The following is a 12,874-nucleotide window of genomic DNA, read 5'->3' on the forward strand; positions in this document are numbered from 1 at the left end:
TAGATATTCAAATATTTTTGGCAAATATTATTTGGATGAAAATTTGGGTGAAATTTTACCATGTGTTTGGCCATAGAATTTGAGAAACAAATTTCATTTTTTTAAGAAATATGATTTGTACCCATAAGTTTTTAAAACTATCAAACTAATCATAAATTTGTATTACATAGCATAATAGAAATCTCATGTAACAAGATTTATGACTTCCGCAACAAATCAACAAGAATCATTACAATAAATATTCGTATAGTGAAAAGGTCATGGTACAAATCATGGTAATGAAAATATAACTAATATAAATTCGGAAAAAAATAAAAAGAAGAAAACAAAAGGAAATAAATATTGCAATCACTGAAGAACCTATGCTTTCTCATCTCAAAAAGAGTTCAACCTATTCTTTAATATAATCTTCTCACATTTTATGAACAATCTCTTCTCGACGAGCTTGCATTTCCGAATCAGATGATCGAGAAGATGAAGCGATGTTGTTACCCTGAGCCAATAGTTCGTCACTTTCATCAACAACCATATCATCATTTTCATATTCATTGAATATTTCATTACTACTTTGGTGTTCACGTAAAAAATTATGCAATGCAGCGCAAGCAATTACTATTTTCACTTGCATGTCACATTCATAGTTGTTCATGCCTTGTCTTAGTATTCTGAATCTACTTTTCCACGCATCAAAAGTTCTTTCAATTACATTGCGCAGAGAAGCATGTCTATAGTTAAATAACTCTTTTCCATTCTTAGGCTCTCTTTCACTTCCTCGGTAGTCCTGTAAATGATAGCGCATTCCTTTGAATGGAGCTAAAAATCCTCTTGTGTTCCGTAGACCAACATCAACGTAATATTTATCTACCAAAATAAAATAAATGCAATTCATGTTTTATTTAGTAGCTAGTTCGTTAAGACTAAATAATGTTGGCAGATGGGGAGCTAATTGAATTGGTTGGTGTCAATAAATATATTCTTTTTGTAAAATAAAAAGTTAAGTGTAAAAATTGAATTTCTAAAACTTTCCAAATAATGAAATTTGGCCCAAATACTAGTTTTTTCTAGTATTTGGGAATTTGGAAAATTTGTCAAAAAAATTTGCCAAATAATTAAAAAGTGTATGGACAAACAAAATTTGCCAAGTTTTTTCCCAAGTTTTACTTGCAAAATTTATGGCCAAACGGGCAGAAGAAGTTAAATTAGTTTTTTTTTCAATTCTGTCCAAATTTTCTTTTACTAATAGACTCTACCAAATAACCTCTAAACTAATCTTAACAACTATTAAAATACAATCCAATAATAGATATTATATAGAACTTTAATATAGATAAATTTTATAAACTTTAATTTCATTCATTAGTTTGATCAATATGTAGGCCAAAATTAAAAAAAATGTAGTTGCAGCACAAGTTCCTTCATGATTAAGGATATGATGGGACGATCAATATCAATAGGTACACATATGTGAAACCAAAAAGGTGAAGGAATCACATTAATTACTATGGTGACTCAACTTTTATAAATTAGGAGATGTTAATTACAATTGGAAAAAACAAAATAAAATAAAAACTCAACGCTTTTATTTGATTGGAATATAGAAAGACCAACGATTCAATTCCAAAGTTAGCCTTGGCTTTCCACTTTTCAAGTACAACATTAAGAGGGTATTTCTGTTATTAATAGGAAAAAAAACACTTATTTTGTAAACTGTTCACTTGTTTTTCCCTCTTCAGAAAGTCTATTTTCTTTTGTGATCATAAAACTCCAGTTGAACTGAGAAGAGTAAATTTTCCAGAATGGATTTTCTCAGATTTTCCCTTCACTTCATCGATTGCTTAGCCTGGTAGATTTGCTTCTTTCTCTAAGCTCCATTCTATTTTGTGTTGTTTCGTTAAAAAAATGAAATTTTCATATAGTAGATAAGAACTTTAGCTTTTATAGCTTGAAGATTCATCTTTCTTTTTTTTTTTTGATTCTACGTTGTTTGCAACTATTGATACATTTGTTTTTTTGAATTGCAGGCCGGTAGTTGCTCTGGGCTATCCGATGTAAGTTTTGATTGTTCAATTTTAGTTGTGTATCTTGTTTGTGTTTGGTAAATTGTTTTGTGCAACTGCAGATGTGCATCAATACGAGCAATTGAAACTGGTTCCAAGTATCACATGAGGAAGCTCGTCATATATTGGACCATATTTTCCTTTTTTTCTCTCTTCCAACACCTATTTGACAAACTTATCCAATGGTAATGTCCTTTGTAATCATATGGGACTCTTTCATGTATCGACACTTAGCTTGTACTAACATTATTGGGCAAACTCGAAGTCATTAATGGTTAACAAATTTATCGTCAGTGTCGTAAAACGCACTTATTTTGGTTCTAGTCTGTGTTTGTAGTTATAGGTCTGTTCTTGCTTGTGTTTCTTAAATTCCCTTGCCGAGCTAGACTGCTAGAGAGTTTGTTGAAGCATTGGGGAAAAATTGTGCAATTTGTGTTTGTACATGTGAAACTGCTCCTCTTGCATATACTAATGACTTTTTAATTACATTGGCAGGGTTCCTCTGTGGCCATATATAAAATTAATTACCATATGTTGGTTGGTGATACCGCGGTTTAATGGGGCATGTTATCTTTATGAAGTTCTTGTTCGTCCATGTTTACTCGTTAAATGGCACGATAGTATCAGTCAGTTTAATAGTTCTTGTTATGTTTATCTACGCCTTTTATGTTTGTGCTTGTCTGTCAACCTTCGAACTGTTGCCGACTGGTTTAACAAGCCAATGGAGGATCGATCTCTCAAGAATGAAACATTTCTGTCTGTGGTAGAGAGGTATCTCGAAGAAAATGGATCGGATGCTCTGGAGAAACTTATTGCAAACAAGGTATGTCGGACATTACTTCAGCAAGGGGTAGCCCGTTCATTACTGAATTGGAAATATGCTTGTTTTGATGTTACATCAGTTAGTTATATAGAAGTTGAGGCAACTACCAATTTCTGTATCCAAAAGTTAAATTGCCACCATTAAAGCAAATGTTTGATTGCATATTCCACTGTATTTTATAGCAATGAGCCAATGACGGCTAGAGTATTGATTTTTTTTCTCACCAAGTGTACTTATAATGATCTCCTCTGTGCAGTATAAGGATTATAGTTCGAAACATCATGCAGAAGAGATCAAGCCTACTGATACTAGTGATGAAGCAGGAAGGATTACCCCCAACCAGGTGCCTCACCCATTGTTCCTAGCTCCCTGTACTTTATGAAACAATTTTTAACTTCTTTTGCTACTGCTTTATTGGGGTTTTCACTCCATAATGGTTTGAAAAGTTGCATTAGCAGTTGAGTACAAGTTAAATGACTTGCATATATGTGATGTCATGCACCAATTTTTGAGATTTGCGTATTTCCAGTTAATTTGTGAATGCTTTGTTTGCATAGATGCTGTGTATCTTTCAATTCTTGAACTACTGTTTGTACATGAGGAATAGGTTATCGTAATGACATTATGCAGTGATAGAGTCTGAATTTTCCTTCTTTTAACAACAGAAGTAATTACTTTGTAGTGAAAAACTATTTTTCTGTTCACATGCTTGAGTTCCCATAAATAACAATCATAGTACTCCTAATCAGACACAATGTGAAGGGAGTGGTCCTGTTTGGGAAGATATCACAGTGATGGAGCATATGGCAAAACATGAAGCAGCTGAGCCTAAACAGGTTATAGTTCTTTACCCTTGAATTTCCTCAAGTTAGTTTTCTTTTGGAGTATTATATGTTCAGGAGTATTCTTCTAGATAACTTGATGGATGAAATATTAGAAAAACTGCTAATTGATGATAGATGACAAGAGGAGAGCATGAGATGAAACTTACTGTTTATGAAAATAAAAATTAGACTGATCGATCAAGACAACGATGGCAAATGATAATGCACTCTGAATCAAGTGCGTTATCATTTAGACCAAGCAGAAACTTTGTGCATGCTAAAGAATCACTAAAATAACCCGAAATTGAAGCTGACATACTTTGTAATATTAATTGTTTTTGAAGTTTGCACTCGATTCATCTGTCTTTGTATTCTCTCTAGTCTCTCCATTCGAAAAGGGAGATACTTGGTGCTTTTAATTTTTTTAAAACCTACAGTACCACCTTTATTTTAGCCTAGGTTTTGTGTTTCTATATTCAAGAGAAAGTAATCTGTATGTCAGTGATTAAGATGTCTGCGTAACTGCAGGTTAAGAGTGTGAAGGAAAATCCAATTATAATTGAGCAGAAAATGACAGGACTGCAGGTCAAGGAATTGGTAGTTCCAGCAGATGCTGAAGAGATCAAACTTCCAGAGGTAATTTCTCCAAATAGAGTTCAGACAGAGTGGACTTGTGCATTATGCCAAATGACAACCACCTCAGAGCAAAACATGAAGTCCCATCTTAACGGAAGGAAACATAAATCCAAGTATGAGGCGCTGAAAATTTGCGAACAAACTCCCAAAAGCAATGGAAGTTTACCAGTTCCAACAAAGTCAAATCAGCTTAATCTGGAGCAAGTAAAACATGCAGCTGCAGCACAACCATTTCACAGTACTAATGAAGCAGCTGAGCCTAAAGAGGTTATTATTTTTTAACCATAAAATTTCCGTGGTCATTTGGATATCATGCCAAAAATTAAAGCAGACCTCGACAGACCAGTAATAAGACGAACGATAAATATACCAAAACACACAAAGATTAATGTGATTCGGTCACTCGACCTACGTCCACAAAAAGAAATGAGTAATTCACTATATAAACATGTGAGTACAAAATATATCGAGAGAAGTAACCTCACACAATTCACTCGGGATAAAAAGAAGTTCACACAAGTGATAACATATCGTTTGTGTCTCACCGTTACACTCCCTACACCAAACTCTCAAAGTCCCTAAGACTACATTATGAATGTTATTACGTTAGGAGGAATGAACCTCTACTTATAAATTCATAAACCTCTTCCTACGAGAAAAGGACTTGTCAAATATGGAGATTACATGTTTCCCTTTTCCTAAAAGAATAAACTCAGTTATGGTAAGACACTCGGGGCAATTATCAAACACAAAAGAGGAGAGCTTGATGTTTCCATGAGAACAGCTAATTAGCTGCTAGTGATACTCTTGGTGGTCAAGTTAGGAACAGTGCAGGATGAAGGCTTAGCTGTATATGAAGACAATAGGATGGACTGATGTGGAAGATGACAATTGATAGTGCACTCTGAGATCAAGTGCATTATCATTTAAACTTAAGTAGAGACCACATATATGCTAAACAATCACGGAGCAGCCCAAAAATTTAACTGGTGTACTTAGTAAAATTTATCCTGCTTGAAGTTTGTAAGATTCATTTATCTTAGTACAGTCTCGGCCCTTTAGTTTCTCCTGTGAACATTTGCAGACACTAAAGAAGGGAGAGTATTGAAGCTCTTGATTTTTTAAAACTTTAATACTACCTTTATTCTGACCTAGTATCTATTTGTTTCTATAGTCAAGCAAAAATAATGTGTATGCAGTGATTGAAACGTCCCCTGTGGCACTGCAGGTTAAAAGTGTGAAGGAACATCCAATTCAGATTGAGAAGAAAACAACAGGTGTGCAGACCAAGGATACAGCATTTCCAGCAGAGGCCAAGGAGATTAAACTCCCAGAAATCGATTCTGTAAAGAATGTTAAGACAGAGTGGACTTGTGCAGTATGTCAAGTGACAACTACCTCAAAGGGTGACTTGAAGTGCCATCTTCTAGGGACGAGACATAGGATAAAGTGTGAAGAGCTGAAGAGAACGACCAAAACTGAAAGAAACCCACCTTCTACTTCAAATATGCCAGAGCTTAAGCAGGAGCAAGTTAAACATGCACTTGCAGCACAATACAAGAACAGCACTAACAAAAAACTGAAAGAAAATGTCCAACTAGGAGCTACTACTGGGCAACATCAAAGGCAGACACAAGTGAAGAATGCTGGTGGTGCTACTCATAATTCTAAGCTGTGGTGTAGTTTTTGTGACATTAGGTGCCCTGATGAGATTGCTATGGCTGCACATCTTAACGGTAAGAAGCACTTGGCAAAACTTCAAGAAAGAATGAGTTTAACTACTGGCACATGGGCTTTGAATTATGCAAATATGCAATTTTACCAGGGTATTTGAAGGTGTTTGGTCTATTAGGTTGAAGTAACTGTGTTTGATTATCAACACTGAAATGTAGTTGCTTACTCACTGGGAAAGGACAAACAGGAAAAGTTTATGTCGACAAGTGAGGTCTGTGTATAGTCATTTAGTATGAGGAATCAGAGCTGCTAGTTTTTAACTTGGCTTTTTGTTTCTTCATATCTGTTTTATATAGTTGTCTTTTATGCAAATTTTACCAGCTATAGAGGTTTTACTTCATATCATTTATATGGACTTTATTCATAGTGCGAAGTGAAGAGCTAAACATTAAGAAAAAAATTCACACTGGGAGGGAGTTGTGGGCATGGTGTAGGTACTTTAGATTTCGATCATTATCATATTATGTTAATTCGGTATGATTTGGTATTTTTAAGTGTATATATGGTGTTTTGTGTATGGTGAATCGGTGATCATAATTTGTTCGACTTCGACTTACATATACTCTTATAACAGAGAAATATTACTTGCTATTTCAAGAAACATTTATATCACATAAGGCCTCATTTGTTTCCATTAAGATCAATATGTTTGATTTGAATACACATCTGAATATTAAGATGTGCATTAAGTTTTAGATGTGTAAATCTGAATAAACATTTGAATATTAAAATGTTCTCTGAATCTGAGCCTGAATATTAAAGTGTTGTCTCTAAATCTGAACCTGAATTATTGGGATTGTTGCATATGAAATTAAATGTTATATCAATAAATATTATAAAAACCTCATTTTAGTAAAATCATTTTTTTCATAGAAAATAACATTTTGAACATTTTTATCGTAATAAGGTAGTATGATTCATCTTTTAACAATATTAATATTAAGCTACATCATTAATATGACTATTATTTCCATTCAGAAATTTTTAGAATCTAATATAATGCAGTGTAAAATAGTTTATATATAGTAGTAATATAATGTTTACGAAAATATTTTATTTTATAATAGACATTTGTTATTGTTATCGATAAAATAATTAATACTTTTATCTTTTCTGGAACCGTACGAAATATTATATCATGGAGTGTTTATCAATTCAAATAATATTGATTAATTTATCAAAGTAAAAGACATATATTAAGTTTTAAAGAATAATGGGAATTATAATGGTAAACATGTAATTAATATTAATTAAATAAGAAAACTACTTTTATGAGCTGTGATGTAGTTGAATCAAGATAGGAGTCTCATTTTTGAGTTTGAATGGTGTTAAAAATGCGTTACAAATTTGATTCATTATAATATATTCAAACCCATTAAGAGACTTATAAGGAAATAAAACAAACAAACTTAATGAACTAAATCTGAATAATTAAGATTCAGTCCTAAAAAAGCACAGTTAATGAGACAAATCTGAATGATTAAGATTCAGACCCCGATTAAGTGCAAATAAATGAGACCTAACACTTTACCACATAGAAATATTCAAAAGAAAGTTCAAATAATTCCATTCATTACACAAAAAGGATGTTTAATCAATCAATCAATGAATACACACACACGCACGCACGCATGCACGCACGCACGCGCGCGCACACACACACACGATATTTGATTTTAATTTCGTTATTCTTTTTATGATACCTAATCTTGGGCATATTTATATGCCTCGGAGCTAAATAACACTCATGCTTTAACCAAGTTTGAGGACAAATTTTTATTATTTCATTATAATTAACCGATATGACTAGTAATTATAGGTTAGTAAGCAAGTAAAACATGCACAAAATCTAGTGTACGTGAAGTGGACGTGGGCCCGGGCACAAAAGCACGCAAGTAAAGTAACAAAGGATCAAAAGAAAGTTCAAAATGAGAAGACCTCTGCTTCGTGCATTCTCCACATCGCTGAGAGGGAATATATTATTCCTACATTGATCGTGGAGAGGAAAAGTTTAAGAAAATCTAAATTCAGAAGCACTTGCGTGTCTCAAATAGATGGTCTAATTTTCTATCGACTTTTTCCAAACTATAAATAGACTTGGATTTTAGTATTTTAACTATTTCTTTTCTCGATTTTAGAGAACGGCGACTTGGAGACCTATTTTCTTCAGTTTTAAGGTTCATTCCCACTATTTACCTTTATCGATTCCTTTTATAAATATTAAATGTAACACCCCGAAAGCTAGTAGGATACACTAGAGCTTTACGTGAGGGTTTTAAAGCTTAATGTGAGGGTTAGATACGTGAATTTAGCTTCCCATACTTAGAATGAAGGGTTTAGCGTTAAAATGCTAAAGTATGATTCCCAAAGGACCAACCAAGTGCTCCTAGAATTGATCCAAAAATTAGCCCAAAACAATCCACCCACGAGAGGGGAACCACAACCAGTAGGTGAACCCATGCCCCACGGGTGAGGGGTCATGGGTAAAGACCCCAGAAATGAGTTGCGGGACCCAACCCATAGACCACCAACACACTATGTGGATCCATCCATGGACCGTGGCAGTGGGGTCGTGGGTGGCACCTGAAATTGCTTTTTGGCAGTTAACTCTAGGGGTGTTTTTGGTTTTTTCATTTTAAGTTAATATTAAGTGACATTGTTTTGTATTAATTAAGACCAACTATATATTAATTTAAGACTTCTAAAGTTAGTCATCTTCCTCATAATTCCAAAATCCCAAATTAAAACCAACTTTCCCCAAAATTCTCTATTTAAAACTCCAAGGAAGAAGAAAAAAGTTGGAGCTAGGATTTCAAAAAACTTTTCTACTCAATTTCGTTGGAAATTAATAGCTAAGGTATGTTAGTCCTTCATCCATGGATAACTTTCTTCCATAAAGCCCCTCAAATTCTTAATTTTCAAGTTTAAATATCCCTAAAAGTTAGGTTTTTGACTCCAAATAATTTCAAAAACGATTTTAATGATTGAATTACTTTTTGTTATGATTGAATTGATGATTATTATGATTTTTATGATGAATATCCCATGAATCCATGAAATTTCCATATTTCCATTTTATGACTTTGAGATGTTGATTTATTGATTATGGATGAATATTATGATATTATGCTTGTAGTAGTTGAGTTAATTGAATCACATTATTATTCATATCTACTATAGTAATTCTAGATGTGTTTTTTGAATATGATATTTGACCCTTGAGGGGTAAAGTATGAGAACGAAACATAGTTATGAAGGTTATGTATATGTTTTAATAACACTTTGAGAGGAAAGTGATTATGATCTTGTTATGTGTTGTTGAAAGGATATTCTAACTTACAAACCTATGTATGATTATGATAATGATGTTGTGATGATTGAAAGTCTATTCTCATGAACACATAAATAACATGATTTGAAAAGTTCTCTGACATAATTATGATTCTGAAAGACTTTTCTCACCTAATTGAATATAAGAATAAACAGGATCATAGATAGTGAATGTAAGAATGTGAGTATGAGATCTTATCATGCATTATACAAGTATGCTTTGAAGGTATCAATGGTATGTTCCTCTTAAGGTACGATGATCTATGTAATGAATATGCTTGTGACTTATACTTATGATTTCTACTTAGTTTGGATTGTAGCTTGTTAGGCCTTTTCAATACACGTGTGACCAAAAGTGAATATTTCCTTGCATATGAGAAATAAGCTAAGGAAGAGATCAAAAAGGTAATGAACATGAATGAGAATCTAAAGTGACTTGCTTAGCATGGATGGAATTATGTGATCTTACGTATGCATTGTACAAGCTTGCCTTGAGGTGGCTCATGAAATGTTTCTCTTATGACATGTTGAACTAGATTGCATTGATTATGCCTATGTCTATGACGATATCTGTAATGATCACTATTTATGATCATTGTCTACCATGTTATGGTCTATGTCTTATTATATGTCTCTTATGCTTATGACTTGTGTTTCTCCACTATTTTCAAAATGATGGTTTAACTTAGCAAAGTGCATGCATTTTACTAAAATGTCCCTTTTAGCATGTTTTCAGGGTTTTATTTCTGGCTATCTTAGTGCATTTTTTACTAACCCATATTTTCTTGCATTTTCCACAAGTGTAAGGTTTGGTGATGTTAACTTCCATCCTCATGGCTAGGTACATAATAGATCAAGAAGAGAAGTTTTGTAAGTCCTCATAGCATCGAGAACTTGATCACTCCTTTCCCTTTATGTCTTCTTTTATGTTATATGTTTTGTTTGGGTTGAGTTCCTAAGACTTTCATGTATTAGATGGTTTGAGACAAGTTTAGTAAAAGACTTCCACTTCGTTTTATGAGACTTCAATTGTATGGAAAGTATTTTGAAATTTTTGCACGTTTCTATTATATTATGTTATGATGTGCTAAGTGGGTTACATGAAAATTTTTGGGGTTCTATGGATCATGTTACATATAGGTTGTACCCCTGGGTTATGACATTAAATCCTTAAAGATTAAAAATTATATTATGAGTAGCTAAATTTCCTTATTCTAGGGATATGGCTACGTGATATTTGTATATTATTGAATTTGATGTATTGAAATTGGTTATCACATAAATTGCTCTTTTTTCCTTGATTTAGTATCTTGTGATTGACCACTATTGAAATAAAATTAGTAACTGAATTGAACTTGAGAGAAGAATAACAGGATACAATATTGGATAAAATGAGTATGATCTTCTCTAGAATTATGGATGATTTATATCTAGGATAGAGATAATACATAGAGACCTTCTTTGGTTGATCAACACAGTGAATTACAATGCTTGGTAATTGATTCATTCTATCCCTGCTCAATGATATAGTTAGACTGCTCCCTCTAGTTGGGGGCGAACTAGCAGCATTTGTAGCAATGGTAGAGATGATAGTCCATGACGTGGCAATCCACACACAACTAATGTTACTTCGAATATCCAAAAACCACCTGCTAGTGGTAGGTTTGAGTTGAAGCAGAATATGGTGCAATTATCGTACAATAATGGACAATTTATTGGTTTACTCACGAGGACCCATAAGTACACATTCAAAGTTTCTTCAAAATCAATGAGATGTACACTCCGTATCCTCTTGTTTTATTTCTCTCTATTAGGGGAAGCAATAAGGTGGTTGAAATTGGAGCCAGTGAACTATATAACTTCATGGGATGATCTTTCTCGAAAATGTTTGATACGGTTCTTTCCATATGGGAAATAGCCAAGCTTACAAGCGGACACTGAGGTCTAAGCAGAAATGAGGGAAGAATTTATACCAGTCATGAGATAGATTCAAATTGTTGTTGTCAAGTTGTCCACCCCATCATCAAGTGAATGAAGTTTTGATCCACGCCTTCGTTGAGGGTTTAGAGCCAAACACAATTTTCTTATTTAATTCAGCTATAGAAGGAAAAACTTTGAAGAAGACTTATGTTGACTTGTTCGATTTGTTGAATAAAATCTCACAATGTCGGAAATCCTTAGTGGAATAGAGGAGGCACAAGACCTATGGTACAAAAGACTGTTGAAATGTCGGAAGTAGATGTAGTTACAGCTTTAGCTGCACACATTACTAAAGCTAAAATTGATTTGTATCTAGGATAGAGATATACTAGAGACCTTGCTTGGTTGATAAACACGATGAGACGTAATGCTTTGTAATTGCCACAGTCTGTCCCCGCTCAATGATATAGTTAGACTACTAATTACAATAGACAATTAGTCTTAGGGAGACCATGATCATATATATAACCCGTTAAATAAGTAATTTGATAAACAATTGAAGTCCATTAAAGGGGAATGCATGAATTCAAAGTAGGTTGCAGCCTTGGAATTCCTAAGTCATTTTTTCAACTCCCGCCAAATGACATTTACCAAGTACCATGGCTAACAAAAAACGCTAGGTCACACATAAGTACTTCTTATTTTATCAAGGTACATTTGGATAATAGGAAAATTAATGTGAATGAAGAGCCCTTTTTGGCTAAGTGGTTTCAAGGCCAAAAAAATATATTTTAAAAAAGATCACTTTTGATAATTTGAAGTAGAAACAATTTTTTTTTGAAATTGCAAAGATGTCAACTAATCGGTCGGCTTCTTGAGAAAAGTTGAAGCAAAAGTAAAAACAATATTTTTTTTTTCAAAATAAAAAAAGTTTCTTTGATAATTTCATATTTTAAGAGAAAGTCTCAAAATAGTCCCTCATCTTTGGGTTATGACTCAAAGTGATCCTTGAATTTTCACACGGAGCACTAATAGTCCCTAATGTTTGCGATATTGGTGCACTTTTGGTCCTCTCCTAAAATTTTACCTTTTTTTATATTAATTTTGTCCAAAATTTTATATAAGTAATGTTCAATCGTCTTTTTATATATTTAATAGAAACTTCAATTTGAGTGAAATGTTAAGATCTGTCAACTAGAAATATTGCCACAGCTAAACTTAAGAATATTTTAACATATGACTTTGGAGGAAAAGAAAAAATTGTACATCCCATACAGAACCTTTCGACTTTACCTGCAATATGATTTCTACTAAACAAAACAAAGTGTTTTTCTTTTCACATATTTTGATATGGAATTGTTATTTCTACTAATTACTAAATATATAAAATGACGATTGAACATTCCATACATAAGTTATGGATAAAATTAATGCAAAAAAATAGGTAAAATTTTGGAGAACAGTTTCAGTATTAGCTCAAAGAAGAGGGACTATTTTGATCATTTCTTCCATATTTTAACAATGTATCTCTCATTAATTTCTAATTACAA

General features: G+C 33.1%; 2 protein-coding genes across 2 annotated transcripts; one reads left to right on the forward strand and one right to left on the reverse strand.

The window, feature by feature from the left end:
- Positions 1-412: 412 nt before the first annotated feature.
- Positions 413-799, reverse strand: LOC138338835 (uncharacterized). The gene has a single exon (XM_069289919.1). The coding sequence runs from the start codon at positions 797-799 to the stop codon at positions 413-415; it is 387 nt and encodes a 128-aa protein (XP_069146020.1).
- A 750-nt stretch (positions 800-1,549) lies between these two features.
- Positions 1,550-6,419, forward strand: LOC101266465 (uncharacterized). The gene is made up of 8 exons (XM_004248741.5): positions 1,550-1,843; positions 2,022-2,048; positions 2,120-2,242; positions 2,553-2,880; positions 3,137-3,223; positions 3,630-3,716; positions 4,233-4,607; positions 5,569-6,419. Exons 1-8 carry the CDS (start codon positions 1,797-1,799, stop codon positions 6,172-6,174), a joined length of 1,680 nt encoding a protein of 559 aa, XP_004248789.1. The 5' UTR covers positions 1,550-1,796; the 3' UTR covers positions 6,175-6,419.
- The last annotated feature ends 6,455 nt before the right edge of the window (positions 6,420-12,874 follow it).

The sequence above is a fragment of the Solanum lycopersicum genome, chromosome 10, assembly GCF_036512215.1.
Source record: "Solanum lycopersicum chromosome 10, SLM_r2.1".
Taxonomy (NCBI): domain Eukaryota; kingdom Viridiplantae; phylum Streptophyta; class Magnoliopsida; order Solanales; family Solanaceae; genus Solanum; species Solanum lycopersicum.